General features: G+C 42.3%; 1 protein-coding gene and 1 long non-coding RNA gene across 4 annotated transcripts in view; both read left to right on the forward strand.

Moving 5' to 3' along the window:
• Positions 1–5,786: 5,786 nt before the first annotated feature.
• Positions 5,787–14,176, forward strand: LOC135565252 (uncharacterized). The gene is made up of 3 exons (XR_010461419.1): positions 5,787–5,914; positions 12,390–12,416; positions 13,852–14,176. It is a non-coding gene; the product is annotated as an uncharacterized LOC135565252 (long non-coding RNA).
• A 7,691-nt stretch (positions 14,177–21,867) lies between these two features.
• LOC135565248 (trichohyalin-like) overlaps positions 21,868–24,906 on the forward strand; it is a 65,759-nt gene continuing 62,720 nt past the window's right edge. For 2 of the 3 annotated variants that reach the window (XR_010461416.1, XM_065011353.1), the window contains exons 1-5: positions 21,869–21,996; positions 22,503–22,577; positions 22,837–24,156; positions 24,342–24,410; positions 24,537–24,611. Coding sequence is in view for 2 of the 3 variants with exons in the window: in XM_065011353.1 (XP_064867425.1) it covers positions 22,845–24,156; positions 24,342–24,410; positions 24,537–24,611 (1,456 nt within the window). In the remaining variant the exon portion in view is untranslated. Of the gene's footprint in view, positions 21,997–22,502; positions 22,578–22,836; positions 24,157–24,341; positions 24,411–24,536; positions 24,612–24,906 lie in introns of all 3 variants that reach the window. The other variant, XM_065011354.1, reaches the window with a different exon arrangement.

The following is a 24,906-nucleotide window of genomic DNA, read 5'->3' on the forward strand; positions in this document are numbered from 1 at the left end:
AAACCTGGGGTGTATTCACGACCCCTCAAACCCACACGGAAACCAGCAGAAGCAAACTGAAGGAAAAGGGGAGGGACCAACATGAATTTGTCCAAAAGATACTTTAATTTTTATTGAAAAGCATGTTTTTGTTCAAAGTTAATTGTTTCCTTTACAAACTGTTTGTTACGGTTTTGTTCTGAATGAATAGACCTCCGGGTGTTAAGACCAGTGTCTCCCAATCCTGGTTCTGGAGACCCAAAGGGGAACACTCACACACCTGATTCAAATCAAAGGTTTGATGATGACTGGTTTAGTTGAATCAAGTCTGAGTGCTCGTGCAAACAGCACTTACTGTTATATAGACCTGATAACACTGTTATATAGACCTGATAACACTGTTATATAGACCTGATAACACTGTTATATAGACATTATAACACTGTTATATAGACCTCATAACACTGTTATATAGACCTGATAACACTGTTATATAGACCTCATAACACTGTTATATAGACATTATAACACTGTTATATAGACCTCATAACACTGTTATATAGACCTGATAACACTGTTATATAGACCTCATAACACTGTTATATAGACCTGATAACACTGTTATATAGACCTGATAACACTGTTATATAGACCTGATAACACTGTTATATAGACATTATAACACTGTTATATAGACATTATAACACTGTTATATAGACCTGATAACACTGTTATATAGACATTATAACACTGTTATATAGACATTATAACACTGTTATATAGACCTGATAACACTGCTATATAGACATTATAACACTGTTATATAGACCTGATAACACTGCTATATAGACATTATAACACTGTTATATAGACCTGATAACACTGCTATATAGACATTATAACACTGTTATATAGACCTCATAACACTGTTATATAGACCTCATAACACTAACTGTGAGAATCACACTGTTTTATTCAGTGGAAACTATTGCAGCTCATACTGTAACTATCATGCATGTTGGTCCCAGTAGTTTCCTTTGGAAATGATGAATGTGTACCTAACCTCATCTGCATACGGTTGGCTGCTGCCGGCTCCCACACTAAAGGACTGTTAGCAGGCTCCACTAAAGGACCATTAGCAGGCTCCCACACTAAAGGACTGTTAGCAGGCTCCCACAATAAAAGATTGTTAGCAGGCTCCCACACTAAAGGACTGTTAGCAGGCTCCCACACTGAAGGACTGTTAGCAGGCTCCCACAATAAAGGACTGTTACCAGATGCTCTTATCCAGAGAGACTATCAGTTTAGTGTGTTCATCTGAAGATAGCTAGGTGGGACAAGTTAGACATACCGGAACCAACAAGTTCACCACACTTTGACATTTAAACGTTGGCGTGCTTCTGCCTGGTTTGTTAGGCCGATATAGTTACAGCTTAGTCATTTAGCAAACATTTTATCCAGAGGGACTCACAGGAGCAGATTAGGGTGAAGTGCTTTGCTCAATGGCACATCGAGAGATTTTTCAACTAGTCTGCTCAGGGATTCGAACCAGAGACCGTGACACTCACTGGCCCAACATTCTTAACCACTAGGCCACCCATAATGACAAGAGGAAGTGCAGAGTGGAAATGATGTGTGTGTTGAATGGCTGCAGACCAGAGGCAGCAGGCCTTTTCAGTAAACCTACTCATATCACTATCCTGGGCACTGCCTCTGTTTGATGAGTTGAGCAAAACGCTTATTTTTTTTGTGACCATCAGTATGGCTTTGAAACCAAACTGAAGTTCATTTTGTGCTGTGGTCTTAGTGATGGTGAGGCTGATCTGTGGTGTCAATTCCGGTTCAAGAGGCGACCGGGTGCAAGATGAACGATCATTGCACTAGTAAACAGTTGAGTGGAGAGAGAAGAACTGTGGTAAATCGAGCAGAGGATGGTGCCGTGAGGGCAGGCCAGCGTGCTGCGCTCAAATTAAACTTGAGAGATTTTGAGTGTGACATTTAGCGATTGTTCAAGTTGTGAAAATGGAAAGATTGTGAAAATGGAAAAGCTTAATGGATTAAAGGATTAAAAGCCATGTCCCTGTTGTTTGTCCTTCGGTTGAGGGGAGTCGTCACTGGTGTCCCTCTATCTACATCTACAGATGATATTAAAGAACATGTGAAGGGAGTCATCACTGGTGTCCCTCTATCTACATCTACAGATTATATTAAAGAACATGTGAGGGGAGTCATCACTGGTGTCCCTCTATCTACATCTACAGATGATATTAAAGAACATGTGAAGGAGGCAGAATGACTGAGACCAAAAGGTTGATCAGCAGGAAAGAGGGTCTAAGGAGTGAAAGCCTATCAATGCTGCTGAGGTTTGAGAAGGTTTTGCCTGGAAAAGTACAGATAGAATTCCTTAATTTCAATGTTAGAGAACTTCTGTGGCTGCTCCTGTAGTAAGTGAACCTACTGTCAGACTGATGGAGCTTCCATAGCTGTTCCTGTAGTAAGTGAACCTACTGTCAGACTGATGGAGCTTCCATAGCTGCTCCTGTAGTAAGTGCACCTACTGTCAGACTGATGGAGCTTCCATGGCTGCTCCTGTAGTAAGTGAAACTACTGTCAGACTGATGGAGCTTCCATAGCTGCTCCTGTAGTAAGTGAACCTACTGTCAGACTGATGGAGCTTCCATAGCTGCTCCTGTAGTAAGTGAACCTACTGTCAGACTGATGGAGCTTCCATAGCTGCTCCTGTAGTAAGTGAACCTACCGTCAGACTGATGGAGCTTCCATAGCTGTTCCTGTAGTAAGTGAACCTACTGTCAGACTGATGGAGCTTCCATGGCTGCTCCTGTAGTAAGTGGACCTACTGTCAGACTGATGGAGCTGCCATAGCTGCTCCTGTAGTAAGTGAACCTACTGTCAGACTGATGGAGCTTCCATAGCTGCTCCTGTAGTAAGTGGACCTACTGTCAGACTGATGGAGCTTCCATGGCTGCTCCTGTAGTAAGTGAACCTACTGTCAGACTGATGGAGCTTCCTTAGCTGCTCCTGTAGTAAGTGAACCTACTGTCAGACTGATGGAGCTTCCATAGCTGCTCCTGTAGTAAGTGAACATACTGTCAGACTGATGGAGCTTCCATAGCTGCTCCTGTAGTAAGTGCACCTACTGTCAGACTGATGGAGCTTCCATAGCTGCTCCTGTAGTGAGTGGACCTACTGTCAGACTGATGGAGCTTCCATGGCTGCTACTGTAGTAAGTGAAACTACTGTCAGACTGATGGAGCTTCCATAGCTGCTCCTGTAGTAAGTGAACCTACTGTCAGACTGATGGAGCTTCCATAGCTGCTCCTGTAGTAAGTGAACCTACTGTCAGACTGATGGAGCTTCCATAGCTGCTCCTGTAGTAAGTGAACCTACCGTCAGACTGATGGAGCTTCCATAGCTGTTCCTGTAGTAAGTGAACCTACTGTCAGACTGATGGAGCTTCCATGGCTGCTCCTGTAGTAAGTGGACCTACTGTCAGACTGATGGAGCTTCCATAGCTGCTCCTGTAGTAAGTGAACCTACTGTCAGACTGATGGAGCTTCCATAGCTGCTCCTGTAGTAAGTGAACCTACTGTCAGACTGATGGAGCTTCCATAGCTGCTCCTGTCGTAAGTGAACCTACTGTCAGACTGATGGAGCTTCCATAGCTGCTCCTGTAGTAAGTGAACCTACTGTCAGACTGATGGAGCTTCCATGGCTGCTCCTGTAGTAAGTGAACCTACTGTCAGACTGATGGAGCTTCCTTAGCTGCTCCTGTAGTAAGTGAACCTACTGTCAGACTGATGGAGCTTCCATAGCTGCTCCTGTAGTAAGTGAACCTACTGTCCGACTGATGGAGCTTCCATAGCTGCTCCTGTATTAAGTGAACCTACTGTCAGACTGATGGAGCTTCCATAGCTGCTCCTGTAGTAAGTGAACCTACTGTCAGACTGATGGAGCTTCCATAGCTGCTCCTGTAGTAAATGAACCTACTGTCAGACTGATGGAGCTTCCATAGCTGCTCCTGTAGTAAGTGAACCTACCGTCAGACTGATGGAGCTTCCATAGCTGTTCCTGTAGTAAGTGAACCTACTGTCAGACTGATGGAGCTTCCATGGCTGCTCCTGTAGTAAGTGGACCTACTGTCAGACTGATGGAGCTTCCATAGCTGCTCCTGTAGTAAGTGAACCTACTGTCAGACTGATGGAGCTTCCATAGCTGCTCCTGTAGTAAGTGAACCTACTGTCAGACTGATGGAGCTTCCATAGCTGCTCCTGTCGTAAGTGAACCTACTGTCAGACTGATGGAGCTTCCATAGCTGCTCCTGTAGTAAGTGAACCTACTGTCAGACTGATGGAGCTTCCATAGCTGCTCCTGTAGTAAGTGGACCTACTGTCAGACTGATGGAGCTTCCATGGCTGCTCCTGTAGTAAGTGAACCTACTGTCAGACTGATGGAGCTTCCTTAGCTGCTCCTGTAGTAAGTGAACCTACTGTCAGACTGATGGAGCTTCCATAGCTGCTCCTGTAGTAAGTGAACCTACTGTCAGACTGATGGAGCTTCCATAGCTGCTCCTGTAGTAAGTGAACCTACTGTCAGACTGATGGAGCTTCCATAGCTGCTCCTGTAGTAAGTGAACCTACTGTCAGACTGATGGAGCTTCCATAGCTGCTCCTGTAGTAAGTGAACCTACAATTTCGTGGTGTCAATTGGTAGTTACAGTCTTGTCTCATAGCTGCAACCGCAGGGACCGCCACAGGAGTCACTAGCGCGATGGGACAAGGAAAGGGAGGTTGTGGTAGAAGTTAGTAGGGATTTATTTGTTTTTTATTTTCATATACAGAATTGGGCATATCATGATTGATAGTACTTTCTAGCACAGTAGGTGATGCACTTACATGATTGTTTGCAGAACGCCATGATATCATAGAAGAAGCAGAAGAGAGAAGAAACCCCATCAGCCCCTCGAAAGTGAGGCAGCTTGTATTTCGAATGCAAATCTCTCATAAAAGCAAAATAAGGTCAGCATTGCTGGTTATAACATGGTAATAACGCAGAGAGAGAAAAGAGGGACCAGTTTAATGTTTTAGTGGGATGCTGCAGATTTGCAAATGGTTATTTATTTCCGAATGCAAATCTCTCATATTGAATTGTTTTAACACCAATCATAGTCAAACTATCACAAACTGTTTGACTTGAAAAAATACAAAACATATTTTTATTAAAGATCCATTTGGGGCCAAAAGAGACTGACCACAACAACAGCCCCCTAAATCATATATCTGACTTTCTGATTTGTAAATTCACTGCAGTTCCCAACATTGACCAGCAGGTGGTAATGATACTCTCTTCTCAGACAGTAAATGACCACCAGTCAGCTACATTTATTTTGTTAGGAGGGGATGGAAAAGCATTGAGACCATTTGTCATGGAAGCAATTTCACTCATTTACTCATGTGAATGTGTCCAAAGAGATAAGAGAAGCTAATATTGATAGTCACTGTTAAATCTTTCCAGCTCAGGATAATATGACTATAATTAAAGATCATCACTACCATCTGCTGGCTGGATCGGTCTTCTGATTTGAACCCTATTCTACACACTGCTAACCTTATGCCTAACCTTAAACCTAAATTAAGATCAGAAATGTACATTTTTGTTTTCATTACATTTTACGATAGGCCTGTAGACAATTTAGACTTTGTGACTGGGTTTTCTAATAACTAGAGAGGCTGGGGGGAGGAGTTTACTCCAAATACCTGAGGAAAGGTGAAAGTGAAAGTTGTGTCTCAGTATAGGACTGAGGTGTAGATTGTTCTGTAAAAACATGTAGATATGCACATATAGTGACTGTTAGAGTGGTTATAGATTTAAATAAACTATTTTGAAAGTGAAGTGGAGGACGTGAAGACCAGTTAAGGTAAGAGGAGATCTCAGTATATTTCACTTTCCAAACTAGACACAACAGTCCTGTTTTAAAACAATGAGGACTGGAGAAAGAAGAAGGGATGTTTGTATCTGTGTGATTGAGCAAAAGAGAGAATATGATGAATGGTAATGATGTAAATATGAATGTTTTCTCGTTTTATTGAGAAATGAAACACACCCCACCTTCTTCCCGGCTGTATGTAATAACACACTAAAATGTCTGGCTAACAATGTAAGAAATAACACTGGAATGTTGCCTCGGGGCCAGAATCACTTCCTCCCTCTCTATCGGCGCCATTTTATATATTGACTACGTCCCTCCTGGTCGCTCATTAATGTCTTAAACAAAATGACTGATTGTCTCTTATCCGCTTGTCTTCCCATTATGCCATAGTTTGTCCATCTTCATTGTCAGTAGAAACCACATTTGTTTAAGCAAGTCATCCATATCAGCTATGTTTTTTAAAGCAGCAAATGAGGCTGAATGAACTGTTTCACTGAATGGGGCTCAATGAGAAATAGTTCATGACAAATCACCAGTAACCTTCTAAGACGACATGGTAATATTGTCTAGATAGAGAAGGACAGATCACCAGTAACCTTCTAAGACGACATGGTAATATTGTCTAGATAGAGAAGGACAGATCCCCAGTAACCTTCTAAGACGACATGGTAATATTGTCTAGATAGAGAAGGACAGATCCCCAGTAACCTTCTAAGACAACATGGTAATATTGTCTAGATAGAGAAGGACAGATCCCCAGTAACCTTCTAAGACGACATGGTAATATTGTCTAGATAGAGAAGGACAGATCCCCAGTAACCTTCTAAGACGACATGGTAATATTGTCTAGATAGAGAAGGACAGATCCCCAGTAACCTTCTAAGACGACATGGTAATATTGTCTAGATAGAGAAGGACAGATCCCCAGTAACCTTCTAAGACGACATGGTAATATTGTCTAGATAGAGAAGGACAGATCCCCAGTAACCTTCTAAGACGACATGGTAATATTGTCTAGATAGAGAAGGACAGATCACCAGTAACCTTCTAAGACGACATGGTAATATTGTCTAGATAGAGAAGGACAGATCCCCAGTAACCTTCTAAGACGACATGGTAATATTGTCTAGATAGAGAAGGACAGATCCCCAGTAACCTTCTAAGACGACATGGTAATATTGTCTAGATAGAGAAGGACAGATCCCCAGTAACCTTCTAAGACGACATGGTAATATTGTCTAGATAGAGAAGGACAGATCCCCAGTAACCTTCTAAGACGACATGGTAATATTGTCTAGATAGAGAAGGACAGATCACCAGTAACCTTCTAAGACGACATGGTAATATTGTCTAGATAGAGAAGGACAGATCCCCAGTAACCTTCTAAGACGACATGGTAATATTGTCTAGATAGAGAAGGACAGATCACCAGTAACCTTCTAAGACGACATGGTAATATTGTCTAGATAGAGAAGGACAGATCACCAGTAACCTTCTAAGACGACATGGTAATATTGTCTAGATAGAGAAGGACAGATCCCCAGTAACCTTCTAAGACGACATGGTAATATTGTCTAGATAGAGAAGGACAGATCCCCAGTAACCTTCTAAGACGACATGGTAATATTGTCTAGATAGAGAAGGACAGATCACCAGTAACCTTCTAAGACGACATGGTAATATTGTCTAGATAGAGAACGACAGATCAGCTGTAAACAAGCAGGGCAGGTGGTAATTCAGGCAATTAACTTAAAAACAAACAGTTGAAATCAAATGCAACTTTAAATATCTACTTGTAAAACATAAGATCTAGCATCACTGTCTGTAAGTGCCCAGATTGTAATGGTTTTAACCCAAACTCAGTCTTTACCCCCAGCCCTGTCCCCTACACACCCTAACCCAAACTCAGTCTTTACCCCCAGCCCTGTCCCCTACACACCCTAACCCAAACTCAGTCTATACCCCCAGCCCTGTCCCCTACACACCCTATCCCAAACTCAGCCTTTCCCCCCAGCCCTGTACCCTGTCCCCTACACACCCTAACCCAAACTCAGTCTAAACCCCCAGCCCTGTCCCTTACACACCCTAACCCAAACTCAGTCTAAACCCCCAGCCCTGTCCCCTGTCCCCTACACACCCTAACCCAAACTCAGCCTTTACCCCCAGCCCGGTCCCCTACACACCCTAACCCAAACTCAGTCTTTACCCCCAGCCCTGTCCCCTACACACCCTAACCCATACTCAGTCTATACCCCCAACCCTGTCCCCTGTCCCCTACACACCCTAACCCAAACTCAGTCTTTACCCCCAGCCCTGTCCCCTACACACCCTAACCCAAACTCAGTCTTTACCCCCAGCCCTGTCCCCTACACACCCTTACCCAAACTCAGTCTTTACCCCCAGCCCTGTCCCCTGTCCCCTACACACCCTAACCCAAACTCAGTCTTTACCCCCAGCCCTGTCCCCTGTCCCCTACACACCCTAACCCAAACTCAGTCTTTACCCCCAGCCCTGTATCCTGTCCCCTACACACCCTAACCCAAACTCAGTCTTTACCCCCAGCCCTGTCCCCTGTCCCCTACACACCCTAACCCAAACTCAGCCTTTACCCCCAGCCCTGTCCCCTGTCCCCTACACACCCTAACCCAAACTCAGTCTTTACCCCCAGCCCTGTACCCTGTCCCCTACACACCCTAACCCAAACTCAGTCTAAACCCCCAGCCCTGTCCCTTACACACCCTAACCCAAACTCAGTCTAAACCCCCAGCCCTGTCCCCTACACACCCTAACCCATACTCAGTCTATACCCCCAACCCTGTCCCCTGTCCCCTACACACCCTAACCCAAACTCAGTCTTTACCCCCAGCCCTGTCCCCTACACACCCTAACCCAAACTCAGTCTTTACCCCCAGCCCTGTCCCCTACACACCCTAACCCAAACTCAGTCTTTACCCCCAGCCCTGTCCCCTACACACCCTTACCCAAACTCAGTCTTTACCCCCAGCCCTGTCCCCTGTCCCCTACACACCCTAACCCAAACTCAGTCTTTACCCCCAGCCCTGTCCCCTGTCCCCTACACACCCTAACCCAACCTCAGTCTTTACCCCCAGCCCTGTATCCTGTCCCCTACACACCCTAACCCAAACTCAGTCTTTACCCCCAGCCCTGTCCCCTGTCCCCTACACACCCTAACCCAAACTCAGCCTTTACCCCCAGCCCTGTCCCCTACACACCTTAACCCAAACTCAGTCTATACCCCCAGCCCTGTCCCTGTCCCCTACACACCCTAACCCAAACTCAGTCTATACACCCAGCCCTGTCCCCTGTCCCCTACACACCCTAACCAAAACTCAGTCTTTACCCCCAGCCCTGTCCCCTACACACCCTAACCCAAACTCAGTCTTTACCCCCAGCCCTGTCCCCTACACACCCTAACCCAAACTCAGCCTTTACCCCCAGCCCTGTACCCTGTCCCCTACACACCCTAACCCATACTCAGTCTTTACCCCCAGCCCTGTCCCCTGTCCCCTGTACACCCTAACCTAAACTCAGTCTTTACCCCCAGCCCTGTCCCCTACACACCCTAACCCAAACTCAGTCTTTACCCCCAGCCCTGTCCCCTACACACCCTAACCCAAACTCAGTCTTTACCCCCAGCCCTGTCCCCTACACACCCTAACCCAAACTCAGTCTTTACCCCCAGCCCTGTCCCCTACACACCCTATCCCAAACTCAGCCTTTCCCCCAGCCCTGTACCCTGTCCCCTACACACCCTAACCCAAACTCAGTCTAAACCCCCAGCCCTGTCCCTTACACACCCTAACCCAAACTCAGTCTAAACCCCCAGCCCTGTCCCCTGTCCCCTACACACCCTAACCCAAACTCAGTCTTTACCCCCAGCCCTGTATCCTGTCCCCTACACACCCTAACCCAAACTCAGTATTTACCCCCAGCCCTGTCCCCTGTCCCCTACACACCCTAACCCAAACTCAGCCTTTACCCCCAGCCCTGTCCCCTGTCCCCTACACACCCTAACCCAAACTCAGTCTTTACCCCCAGCCCTGTACCCTGTCCCCTACACACCCTAACCCAAACTCAGTCTAAACCCCCAGCCCTGTCCCTTACACACCCCTAACCCAAACTCAGTCTAAACCCCCAGCCCTGTCCCCTGTCCCCTACACACCCTAACCCAAACTCAGCCTTTACCCCCAGCCCGGTCCCCTACACACCCTAACCCAAACTCAGTCTTTACCCCCAGCCCTGTCCCCTACACACCCTAACCCATACTCAGTCTATACCCCCAACCCTGTCCCCTGTCCCCTACACACCCTAACCCAAACTCAGTCTTTACCCCCAGCCCTGTCCCCTACACACCCTAACCCAAACTCAGTCTTTACCCCCAGCCCTGTCCCCTACACACCCCTAACCCAAACTCAGTCTTTACCCCCAGCCCTGTCCCCTACACACCCTTACCCAAACTCAGTCTTTACCCCCAGCCCTGTCCCCTGTCCCCTACACACCCTAACCCAAACTCAGTCTTTACCCCCAGCCCTGTCCCCTGTCCCCTACACACCCTAACCCAAACTCAGTCTTTACCCCCAGCCCTGTATCCTGTCCCCTACACACCCTAACCCAAACTCAGTCTTTACCCCCAGCCCTGTCCCCTGTCCCCTACACACCCTAACCCAAACTCAGCCTTTACCCCCAGCCCTGTCCCCTACACACCTTAACCCAAACTCAGTCTATACCCCCAGCCCTGTCCCCTGTCCCCTACACACCCTAACCCAAACTCAGTCTATACACCCAGCCCTGTCCCCTGTCCCCTACACACCCTAACCAAAACTCAGTCTTTACCCCAGCCCTGTCCCCTACACACCCTAACCCAAACTCAGTCTTTACCCCCAGCCCTGTCCCCTACACACCCTAACCCAAACTCAGCCTTTACCCCCAGCCCTGTACCCTGTCCCCTACACACCCTAACCCATACTCAGTCTTTACCCCCAGCCCTGTCCCCTGTCCCCTGTACACCCTAACCTAAACTCAGTCTTTACCCCCAGCCCTGTCCCCTACACACCCTAACCCAAACTCAGTCTTTACCCCCAGCCCTGTCCCCTACACACCCTAACCCAAACTCAGTCTTTACCCCCAGCCCTGTCCCCTACACACCCTAACCCAAACTCAGTCTTTACCCCCAGCCCTGTCCCCTACACACCCTAACCCAAACTCAGTCTATACCCCCAGCCCTGTCCCCTACACACCCTATCCCAAACTCAGCCTTTCCCCCAGCCCTGTACCCTGTCCCCTACACACCCTAACCCAAACTCAGTCTAAACCCCAGCCCTGTCCCTTACACACCCTAACCCAAACTCAGTCTAAACCCCCAGCCCTGTCCCCTGTCCCCTACACACCCTAACCCAAACTCAGCCTTTACCCCCAGCCCGGTCCCCTACACACCCTAACCCAAACTCAGTCTTTACCCCCAGCCCTGTCCCCTACACACCCTAACCCATACTCAGTCTATACCCCCAACCCTGTCCCCTGTCCCCTACACACCCTAACCCAAACTCAGTCTTTACCCCCAGCCCTGTCCCCTACACACCCTAACCCAAACTCAGTCTTTACCCCCAGCCCTGTCCCCTACACACCCTAACCCAAACTCAGTCTTTACCCCCAGCCCTGTCCCCTACACACCCTTACCCAAACTCAGTCTTTACCCCCGGCCCTGTCCCCTGTCCCCTACACACCCTAACCCAAACTCAGTCTTTACCCCCAGCCCTGTCCCCTGTCCCCTACACACCCTAAACCAAACTCAGTCTTTACCCCCAGCCCCCTATATGGTATGTCTGACGTTCTGATTTGTAAATTCACCGCAGTTCCCAACATTGACCAGCAGGTGGTAATGATACTCTCTTCTCAGACAGTAAATGACCACCAGTCAGCTACATTTATTTTGTTAGGAGGGGATGGAAAAGCATTGAGACTATTTGTCATGGAAGCAATTTCACTCATTTACTCATGTGAATGTGTCCAAAGAGATAAGAGAAGCTAATATTGATAGTCACTGTTAAATCTTTCCAGCTCAGGATAATATGACTATAATTAAAGATCCTCACTACCATCTGCTGGCTGGATCGGTCTTCTGATTTGAACCCTATTCTACACACTGCTAACCTTATGCCTAACCTTAAACCTAAATTAAGATCAGAAATGCACATTTTTGTTTTCATTACATTTTATGATAGTCCTGTAGACAATTTAGACTTTGTGACTGGATTTTCTAATAACTAGAGAGGCTGGGGGGAGGAGTTTACTCCAAATACCTGAGGAAAGGTGAAAGTGAAAGTTGTGTCTCAGTATAAGACTGAGGTGTAGATTGTTCTGTAAAAATGTGTTGATATGCACATTTAGAGAATTTGATGAAAGGTAATGATGTAAATATGAATGTTTTCTCTTTTTATTGCAGTTAAAATGGCCGAGTCCAGAGTTCATAGTAAGTCAACATGCTATAATTAATGATGAACTTTTCTTTCATGTATCTGGGAGAACAGAACTAAACCAACTATTGAAAATGAAATGTGTTTGTGGTTTTATTTGTCTTTATGTGTAAATGTGTGTCTGGATGAAATGTGTTTGTGGTTTTATTTGTCTTTATGTGTAAATGTGTGTCTGGATGAAATGTGTTTGTAACAGGAGGAGTTGTAGCTGAGTTTGTGTCTGTTAGAAACAGCTCTACTGCTCCACAGTGACCTCTCCCTCCAAACATCTCTTTATTATAGAACCCATTTAATCCAGTCGGACACAATATGGAACAAAATAAACTTTTTCTACTTTACTGGCTCTAGAGAAGTTAAAGTTGTACATTTCAACAAATAAGTTGGGCTCCTGAGTGGAGCAGCGATCTATGGTGCTGTGTCTCAGTGTGAGAGGCATCTCTACAGACTCCGGTTCAATTCCAGGCTGTATCACATGATTGGGAGTTGCATAGGGCAGAGCACAATTGGTCCAGTGTTGTCTGGGTGTCATTGTAAATAAGAATTTGTTCTTAACTGACTTGCCTCGTTAAATAAATAAATATGTATCCAGAGCAATTAGGATTAAGTGTCTTGCTCAAGGGCACATCAACACATGTTATCCTAGTTTCCTCAGGGACTCAACCCAGCGACGTTTGGGTTACTGGTCCAATGCTCTTAAGTGCTCAGCTACCTGACAAACATGTCTGACTAATGGAAAAATACAGAGCCTCTAATTTATTCCAATTTGATCATTTATTTTAGATATGCCTGTATCTGTACTTGATTGTATAGGTTTGAGGGTATTGGCATGTGGGTGTTAGGGTTAGGGCATGGGGGTAACAGGGCTGGGGTGTGTGGGTCATTGAGTTTAGGTGTGTGGGTAAGTGGGCTGAGGTATATAGATATTGAGGTTGAGGAATAGGGGTAACAGGGCTGGGGTGTGTGGGTCATTGAGTTTAGGTGTCTGGGTAAGTTGGCTGAGGTATATAGATATTGAGGTTGAGGAATAGGGGTAAATATCTGTTCATGTTATTATAGACAGAGCACTCTGTCACAACTGTGACCAAGAATAAAACATAGTTTTAAATAAATAAATAATCAAAATGGATGACATGTTAGGCTACTAGTGGCATAAGATTAGCATAGTGGCATGTCTGGGAAAGATGTGGGAACAAATGGGATAATATCATTCTAGATTGTAGCATCACATTCTTCTATGACATATAGACTTTCCTTCAAATGAATCTGTCTGTCTGGGATTGTGGGGGTTGTATTTTAGAATTGACATGGTCCTGGTTGTTGTATGTCTGTTGTAGTTTTTAATTCAGCTGTGTTTATAAATGTACTGAGAGGATTTGTGTTCCTGACACAGATGATGTCATTAAACATGAAATGTTCTCTCTTTCTGAACAGAGTTTAAACTCACCTCAGAAGACTTTGTGTGGGCTGATGTTGGTGAAGAGGTCACCCTCCCCTGTCACCTCTCACCTGACACCAGTGCTGTTGCCACGACAATCAGGTGGTTTAATGGGACAGAGTGTATTTACCGGTATAAGAATGGCCAGGTGACAGAGAGGAGTGGCTATGAGGGCAGAGTGAGTCTGATCACCCAGGAGCTGGAGACAGGCAACGTGTCTCTGAGGCTGAGAGACTGCAGGAAGTCAGATACAGGAGACTACATCTGTCAGGTCATCCATGGAGAACAGAAGGAGGAGGCTGCAGTGGGTTTATGGGACATAGAAGGTAAGTGTTCTAGAACTCCAGTAATGTTTCTAAACACCTAAACAACAACAATAACAACCAGTCTCTTTCCCTGTACAGAACACTTGTACTTTCTCATGTAGGTAGGAGTTCATAGTAGGAGTTACAGATGAATAGACTAGATTCATTCTGAATATCAACTAGTTACAATGCATATTACCATCACTCTGAGCTTTGTGCTGGTCCTAAAGCATTAGAACCATTCCAACATTACTGTCACGTCCCTTGATTGTCATTAGTAATGAATGTGATGAACAGTCATATCAATATGATGTATGGTATTTGATTGAATAATGTAATGTGACTGAAATTGGATTGAATGTAACTGTAATAACTCATACATTTTGTTATACATTATCAATATGGACGATCAGGAGCATTACCATAGTCCTCCCACAATATATCTTCCATAGAGGTCAACATTTCACATAGTCCTCCCACTATATATCTGCTATAGAGGTCAACATTTCACATAGTCCTCCCACAATATATCTGCAATAGAGGTCAACATTTCACATAGTCCTCCCACTATATATCTGTCATAGAGGTCAATATTTCACATAGTCCTCCCACTATATATCTGCTATAGAGCTCAATATTTCACATAGTCCTCCCACTATATATCTGTCATAGAGGTCAACATTTCACATAGTCCTCCCACTATATATCTGTCATAGAGGTCAACATTTCACATAGTCCTCCCACTATATATCTGCTATAGAGCTCAATATTTCACATAGTCCTCCCACTATATATCTGTCATAGAGGTCAACATTTCACATAGTCCTCCCACTATATATCTGTCATAGAGGTCAATATTTCACATAGTCCTCCCACTATATATCTGCTATAGAGGTCAATATTTCACATAGTCCTCCCACTGTATATCTGCTATAGAGGTCAATATTTCACATAGTCCTCCCACTATATATCTGCTATAGAGGTCAATATTTCACATAGTCCTCCCACTATATATCTGCTATAGAGGTCAACATTTCACATAGTCCTCCCACTATATATCTGCTATAGAGGTCAACATTTCACATAGTCCTCCCACTATATATCTGCTATAGAGGTCAACATTTCACATAGTCCTCCCACTATATATCTGCTATAGAGGTCAACATTTCACATAGTCCTCCCACTATATATCTGTCATAGAGGTCAATATTTCACATAGTCCTCCCACTATATATCTGCTATAGAGGTCAATATTTCACATAGTCCTCCCACTGTATATCTGCTATAGAGGTCAATATTTCACATAGTCCTCCCACTATATATCTGCTATAGAGGTCAATATTTCACATAGTCCTCCCACTATATATCGGCTATAGAGGTCAACATTTCACATAGTCCTCCCACTATATATCTGCTATAGAGGTCAACATTTCACATAGTCCTCCCACTATATATCTGCTATAGAGGTCAATATTTCACACCAAAATGAAAATAGAATCATCTTGAATTCAGCTTGATGTCTTATTATGAAGCATTCAGTCATTCTCAGACTGCTCACATAGTAGTGCTGCTTACATCCCTTTCCCTAGATGTACATTAGTAATGAATGTGATGAACAGTCATTACAATATGATGTGTGGTATTTCATTAAATTATGTAATGAGACAGAAATTCAATGAACAATAATAACTAATGCATTCTGTTTTACATGATCATTATTCATGACTCTCCATCTTGGATAATGGATGATCAGAATATAGTGAGTATTTACTTATTTGTCTGTTTTGTTTATTGACCACCAATAACACAAGACAAAGAACAGACCAGCGTGTTAATCTGATACTATAAAAACTACAGGCCTTGTGAACAGCAGTGTGTCTTCTTCAAGGCTACAAATTAAATCAGTTTCTTTCCATTTATCAATACTCTCCCCAAATGTTCTCAAGGTAGGTTGGATTAAGATGTATAGATGTTTTTCAAATTATCCAGAATATTCATATCATAGTCCTCCCACTATATATCTGCTATAGAGGTCAATATTTCACATAGTCCTCCCACAATATATCTGCCATAGAGGTCAATATTTCACATAGTCCTCCCACAATATATCTGGCATAGAGGTCAACATTTCATACTCCAGAGAAGTTCAAATGTTCTCAATGTTCATAATTTTTTTTTTTACCTTTATTTATCTAGGCAAGTCAGTTAAGAACACATTCTTATTTTCAATGACAGCCTAGGAACTGTCGGTTAACTGCGTGTTCAGAGGCAGAACGACAGATTTGTACCTTGTCAGGTCGGGGATTTGAAATTGCAACCTTCCGGTTACTAGTCCAACGCTCTAACCACTAGGCTACCCTGCCGCCCCAATTAAAAGCCCTTCAATTAAACTACTCGGTCGGTTCTTGTTGAAATGAAACAGACAGAGGCCAGTCTACAATAGTCAGCAACGTTTATTTACGAGAGCTCTACTTAGTTGTACAAAACCATTTATTTTATACTTGGCTTCTTACGCACATACATACACACACACCATTAGGTATCCAACACACACCCTGTCCTGCTACCCAGCTGAGAGAGATTAGGGAAGGCCACGTAAAACACTCCCCATCCTCCCTCAAGATAGGGGGGCCCTGGGAAGTACGTCCTTTCCTTTCCACCATCTCCCAGAGGCCCCATATCCAAGGTCTGCATGAGAAGTCTGCTAAGACAGTCTGTGTTTGAGACACCCAGACACCACATTATCTATATGGTCTTACTCTGATTCTGACTAGAATTACACATTTATTGATTATCATTTTATACATTCTAATCAATTCCATAAAATCATACAGGGGGAGGGTGGAATACTGTTAATTATAATCCTGTGTTAAATGTATACATCATTTAGTCATTATTCATCAAATTCACAACCAAAATGAACATGGAATTAGCTTGAATTCAGTTTGATGTCCTTGTATGAATCATTCTGTGATGTTTAGACTGTTCCAATAGTAGCACTGCTTACACCCCTTTCCCTAGATGTACATTAGCAATGAATGTGATGAACAGTCATATCAATATGATGGATGGTATTTGATTGAATAATGTAATGTGACTGAAATTGGATTGAATGTAACTGTAATAACTCATACATTTTGTTATACATTATCAATATTCATTCCTCCATCTTGGATAATGGATGATCAGGATCAATACCATAAACCTCCCACAATATATCTGTCATAGAGGTCAACATTTCACATAGTCCTCCCACAATATATCTGTCATAGAGGTCAACATTTCACATAGTCCTCCCACTATATATCTGTCATAGAGGTCAACATTTCACATAGTCCTCCCACTATATATCTGTCATAGAGGTCAACATTTCACATAGTCCTCCCACTATATATCTGTCATAGAGGTCAACATTTCACATAGTCCTCCCACAATATATCTGCTATAGAGGTCAACATTTCACATAGTCCTCCCACTATATATCTGTCATAGAAGTCAACATTTCACATAGTCCTCCCACAATATATCTGCTATAGAGGTCAACATTTCACATAGTCCTCCCACTATATATCTGATATAGAGGTCAACATTTCACATAGTCCTCCCACTATATATCTGATATAGAGGTCAACATTTCACATAGTCCTCCCACTATATATCTGCTATAGAGGTCAATATTTCACATAGTCCTCCCACTATATATCTGCTATAGAGGTCAATATTTCACATAGTCCTCCCACTATATATCTGCTATAGAGGTCAATATTTCACATAGTCCTCCCACTATATATCTGATATAGAGGTCAACATTTCACATAGTCCTCCCACTATATATCTGCTATAGAGGTCAACATTTCACATAGTCCTCCCACTATATATCTGCTATAGAGGTCAACATTTCACATAGTCCTCCCACTATATATCTGATATAGAGGTCAACATTTCACATAGTCCTCCCACTATATATCTGCTATAGAGGTCAATATTTCACATAGTCCTCCCACTATATATCTGCTATAGAGGTCAATATTTCACATAGTCCTCCCACTATATATCTGATATAGAGGTCAACATTTCACATAGTCCTCCCACTATATATCTGCTATAGAGGTCAACATTTCACATAGTCCTCCCACTATATATCTGCTATAGAGGTCAACATTTCACATAGTCCTCCCACTATATATCTGATATAGAGGTCAACATTTCACATAGTCCTCCCACTATATATCTGCTATAGAGGTCAATATTTCACATAGTCCTCCCACTATATATCTGCTATAGAGGTCAATATTTCACATAGTCCTCCCACTATATATCGGCTATAGAGGTCAACATTTCACATAGTCCTCCCACTATATATCTGCCATAGAGGTCAATATTTCACACCAAAATGAAAATAGAATCATCTTGAATTCAGTTTGATGTCTTATTATGAAGCATTCAGTCATTCTCAGACTGCTCACATAGTAGTGCTGCTTACATCCCTTTCCCTAGATGTACATTAGTAATGAATGTGATGAACAGTCATTCCAATATGATGTGTGGTATTTCATTAAATTATGTAATGAGACAGAAATTCAATGAACAATAATAACTAATGCATTCTGTTTTACATGATCATTATTCATGACTCTCCATCTTGGATAATGGATGATCAGTAATAGGTGAGTAATTACTTATTTGTCTGTTTTGTTTCTTGACAACCAATAACACAAGACAAAGAACAGACCAGCGTGTTAATCTGATACTATAAAAACTACAGGCCTTGTGAACAGCAGTGTGTCTTCTTCAAGGCTACAAATGAAATCAGTTTCTTTACATTTATCAATACTCTCCCCAAATGTTCGCAAGGTTGGTTGGATTAAGATGTATAGCTGTTCTACAAATTATCCAGAATTTTCATATCATAGATCTCCCACAATATATCTGCTATGGAAGTCAACATTTCACATAGTTCTCCCACAATATATCTGCCAAAGAGGTCAACATTTCACATATCCCTCCCACAAAATATCTGTTGTAGAGCTCAACATTTTAGAGGGGTTGAGTTAAATGCGGAAGACACATCTCAGTTGAATACATTCAGTTGGACAACTGACTAGGTATCCCCCTTTCCTTTCCCTTTCACAATATATCTGCCATGGAGGTCAATATTTCACATAGTCCTCCCACTATATATCTGGCATTGAGGTCAATATTTCACATAGTCCTCCCACTATATATCTGCCATAGAGGTCAATATTTCACATAGTCCTCCCACTATATATCTGCTATAGAGGTCAATATTTCACATAGTCCTCCCTTTATATATCTGCTATAGAGGTCAATATTTCACACTCCAAAATGAACATGGAATCAGCTTGAATTCAGTTTGATGTCCCAGTATGAATCATTCTGTGATGTTTAGACTGTTCCAATAGTAGCACTGCTTACATCCCTTTCCCTAGATGTACATTAGTAATGAATGTGATGAACAGTCATTCCAATATGATGTATGGTAGTTCATTAAATTATGTAATGAGACAGAAATTCAATGAACAATAATAACTAATGCATTCTGTTTTACATGATCATTATTCATGACTCTCCATCTTGGATAATGGATGATCAGATCCATGTGAGTAATTACTTATTTGTCTGTTTTGTTTATTGACAACCAATAATACAAGACAAAGAACAGACCAGAGTGTTAATCTGATACTATAAAAACTACAGGCCTTGTGAACAGCAGTGTGTCTTCTTCAAGGCTACAAATTAAATCAGTTTCTTTACATTTATCAATACTCTCCCCAAATGTTCTCAAGGTAGGTTGGATTAAGATATATAGATGTTTTTCAAATTATCCAGAATTTTCAAATCATAGATCTCCCACAGTATAGAGGTCAATATTTCACATAGTCCTCCCACTATATATCTGCTATAGAGATCAATATTTCACATAGTCCTCCCACTATATATCTGCCATAGAGGTCAATATTTCACATAGTCCTCCCACTATATATCTGCCATAGAGGTCAATATTTCACATAGTCCTCCCACTATATATCTGCCATAGAGGTCAATATTTCACATAGTCCTCCCACAATATATCTGCCATAGAGGTCAATATTTCACATAGTCCTCCCATTATATATCTGCTATAGAGGTCAACATTTCACATAGTCCTCCCACTATATATCTGCTATAGAGGTCAATATTTCACATAGTCCTCCCACATTATATCTGCCATAGAGGTCAATATTTCACATAGTCCTCCCACAATATATCTGCCATAGAGGTCAATATTTCACATAGTCCTCCCACTATATATCTGCTATAGAGGTCAATATTTCACATAGTCCTCCCACTATATATCTGCTATAGAGGTCAATATTTCACATAGTCCTCCCACTATATATCTGCCGTTGAGGTCAATATTTCACATAGTCCTCCCACTATGTATCTGCTATAGAGGTCAATATTTCACATAGTCCTCCCATTATATATCTGCTATAGAGGTCAACATTTCACACTCCAAAATGAAAATAGAATCAGCTTGAATTCAGTTTGATGTCCCAGTATGAATCATTCTGTGATGTTTAGACTTTTCCAATAGTAGCACTGCTTACATCCCTTTCCCTAGATGTACATTAGTAATGAATGTGATGAACAGTCATTCCAATATGATGTATGGTATTTTATTAAATTATGTCATGAGACAGAAATTCAATGAACAATAATAACTAATGCATTCTGTTTTACATGATCATTATTCATGACTCTCCATCTTGGATAATGGATGATCAGTTTCAGGTGAGTAATTACTTATTTGTCTGTTTTGTTTTTTGACAACCAATAACACAAGACAAAGAACAGACCAGCGTGTTAATCTGATACTATAAAAACTACAGGCCTTGTGAACAGCAGTGTGTCTTCTTCAAGGCTACAAATGAAATCAGTTTCTTTACATTTATCAATACTCTCCCCAAATGTTCGCAAGGTAGGTTGGATTAAGATGTATAGCTGTTCTACAAATTATCCAGAATTTTCATATCATAGATCTCCCACAATATATCTGCTATGGAAGTCAACATTTCACATAGTTCTCCCACAATATATCTGCCAAAGAGGTCAACATTTCACATATCCCTCCCACAAAATATCTGTTGTAGAGCTCAACATTTTAGAGGGGTTGAGTTAAATGCGGAAGACACATCTCAGTTGAATACATTCAGTTGGACAACTGACTAGGTATCCCCCTTTCCTTTCCCTTTCACAATATATCTGCCATGGAGGTCAATATTTCACATAGTCCTCCCACTATATATCTGCCATAGAGATCAATATTTCACATAGTCCTCCCACTATATATCTGCCATAGAGATCAATATTTCACATAGTCCTTCCACTATATATCTGCTATAGAGGTCAATATTTCACATAGTCCTCCCACTATATATCTGCTATAGAGGTCAATATTTCACATAGTCCTCCCACTATATATCTGCTATAGAGGTCAATATTTCACATAGTCCTCCCACTATATATCTGCTATAGAGGTCAACATTTCACACTCCAAAATGAACATGGAATCAGCTTGAATTCAGTTTGATGTCCTAGTATGAATCAATCTGTGATGTTTCGACTGTTCCAATAGTAGCACTGCTTACATCCCTTTCCCTAGATGTACATTAGTAATGAATGTGATGAACAGTCATTACAATATGATGTATGGTAGTTCATTAAATTATGTAATGAGACAGAAATTCAATGAACAATAATAACTAATGCATTCTGTTTTACATGATCATTATTCATGACTCTCCATCTTGGATAATGGATGATCAGCATTTGGTGAGTAATTACTTATTTGTCTGTTTTGTTTATTGACAACCAATAACACAAGACAAAGAACAGACCAGAGTGTTAATCTGATACTATAAAAACTACAGGCCTTGTGAACAGCAGTGTGTCTTCTTCAAGGCTACAAATTAAATCAGTTTCTTTACATTTATCAATACTCTCCCCAAATGTTCTCAAGGTAGGTTGTATTATGATGTCATATGTTCTTCACATTCTACTGAATGTATATTCCATAGAACCCTGCCTCCTGACACAATATCCTGTATCTGACATAGAGTCCAATGCTGGTTATCACAAACAATGAAAATAATCATTTGATCAGAGATAGGCCAATCACAAAACAACATTATTCATGAAGTTAACCAGATCTCATTGGTGCCCACAGTCCCTACATGAGGAAGGCTTGAGTGACAGGAGAAATCTGATTGGTCCTGTTTGTTCTGTATATAGTGATGTCATCTACCACACAGAACTCACCTCTCTGTTTTACACCATAGACTCAGGATCATGGTATTTACAACGTGAGACCCAGGAGGACAAGCTGAAGAGGGAGGCATCAGCTGGTGAGCTTGGTAAGTATGAGAGAGTCTGGAGGAGAGAGGATTGAATCAGGGAACATGAGTGATGTCATTCAGTTTTTCAGACTAATTCATTTGTAATGTATCAAATAGTCAATAGACTGGTTCAGCTCAGATAACTGTTGACTGGAGGAAATAATTACTAATAATTGTACCACCTCCATCAAATGATAATGTCTTTATAGACATACTATTGAATTAATTAATACGTTACTTATTCAAACAACCAATTAAATATGTGAATTGCTCTCAGAGTTGAAGATGGAAAAAGAATTAAAAGAGACATTAAGACAGGAGATGATGAAACAACTAGAGGAGAAACTAGATGATATGACCCAGGAAGTGAGAAGGAAAGACACACAACTGGATGATATGACCCAGGAAGTGAGAAAGAAAGACACACAACTTGATGATATGACCCAGGAAGTGAGAGAGAAAGAGAGACTCCTGGATGATATGACCCAGGAAGTGAGAGAGAAAGAGAGACTCCTGGATGATATGACCCAGGAAGTGAGAGAGAAAGACACACAACTGGATGATATGACCCAGGAAGTGAGAGAGAAAGACACACAACTGGATGATATGACCCAGGAAGTGAGAGAGAAAGACACACAACTGGATGATATGACCCAGGAAGTGAGAGAGAAAGACACACAACTGGATGATATGACCCAGGAAGTGAGAGAGAAAGAGAGACTCCTGGAGGAGAAGAACCAGATAATGGAACAGAGGGACAAACTATTAGAAGAGAAAGAAAACCAACTGGAAGAGAAAGACAAGCAACTAAAGGATAGAGACATTCAACTAGAGGCTCTGAGAAAGAACCTGCAGGACAAGAACAGCCAAGTAGAGAACGTCAGAGTCCTACTGCAGGAAAAAGACCTTCAACTAGAGGACAGCAACCACAGACTGGGAGAGAAGGACACACTACTGGGAGAGAGAGACAAACAACTAAAGGAAAGAGACATTCAACTAGAGGACAGCAACCACAGACTGGGAGAGAAGGACAGACTACTGGGAGAGAGAGACAAACAACTGGAGGGAAAAGAACTTCAACTAGAGGACAGGAACTATAGACTGGGAGAGAAGGACAGACTACTGGGAGAGAGAGACAAACAACTAAAGGATAGAGACATTCAACTAGAGGACAGCAATCACAGACTGGGAGAGAAGGACAGACTACTGGAAGAGAGAGACATACTACTAAAGGATAGAGACCTTCAACTAGAGGACAGCAATCACAGACTGGGAGAGAAGGACAGACTACTGGGAGAGAGAGACAAACAACTGGAGGGAAAAGAACTTCAACTAGAGGACAGCAATCACAGACTGGGAGAGAAGGACAGACTACTGGGAGAGAGAGACAAACATCTGGAAGAGAGAGACAAAGTACTGGAGGGAAAAGAAAACGAACTAAAAGAGAGGAGACAGGAACTAAAAGAGAGGAGACAGGAAGTAGAAGAGAGTAGACAGGAAGTAGAAGAGAAAGACAACCTACTAGAGGAGAGAGAGAACCAGTTAAAGGAAAGAGACAAACAGGTGGAGGATGTCAACAATGAAAATGCTGAACTGGGTAAGATTATTCACACCATTAATACATTTAGTCTTCTGTACTTTCCTCAATTCTCAGGTTATTGTCGACTCTCCACTGAGTTGTGAATATTGTTGTCCATCACTTCATACTTTCCCTCTGCATCATATTTCTGTCTAAAGTCTTTAACACAGAATTCAGATCCTAGTCCTCCTTTGTTATTTCAGCTCAACAGATATGTGATGTGAAGACTGAGGTAGAGAGACTGAGAAGAGAGATCTCAGCCCAGATGACTGGTGAGTGAGATATGTGATACTTAACATTTCAGTAGAAACCCAGAACTCCCCTTCAGTAGGTCTATGTGCCTTCATGTGTCACTGAGGTAAATGTTCCCATTCTAAATGGTTGTTCTATTATTTTAGAACATGGAGAGACGTCAGATACAGGTTCCATCCTCCCAGTCAGGAGGAGAAACAGCATCAACCTTCCTCCACTTAGTGAGTTATCAATATTGTCCTGTTGTCTCCTACTGTTTCTAGTCTATAGTGAACCATCCTTCACTTAGTGAGTTATCAATATTGTCCTGTTGTCTCCTACTGTTTCTAGTCTATAGTGAACCATCCTTCACTTAGTGAGTTATCAATATTGTCCTGTTGTCTCCTACTGTTTCTAGTCTATAGTGGTCCATCCTTCACTTAGTGAGTTATCAATATTGTCCTGTTGTCTCCTACTGTTTCTAGTCTATAGTGACCATCCTTCACTTAGTGAGTTATCAATATTGTCCTGTTGTCT

This window comes from Oncorhynchus nerka, linkage group LG27 (assembly GCF_034236695.1).
Source record: "Oncorhynchus nerka isolate Pitt River linkage group LG27, Oner_Uvic_2.0, whole genome shotgun sequence".
Classification (NCBI taxonomy): Eukaryota; Metazoa; Chordata; class Actinopteri; order Salmoniformes; family Salmonidae; genus Oncorhynchus; species Oncorhynchus nerka.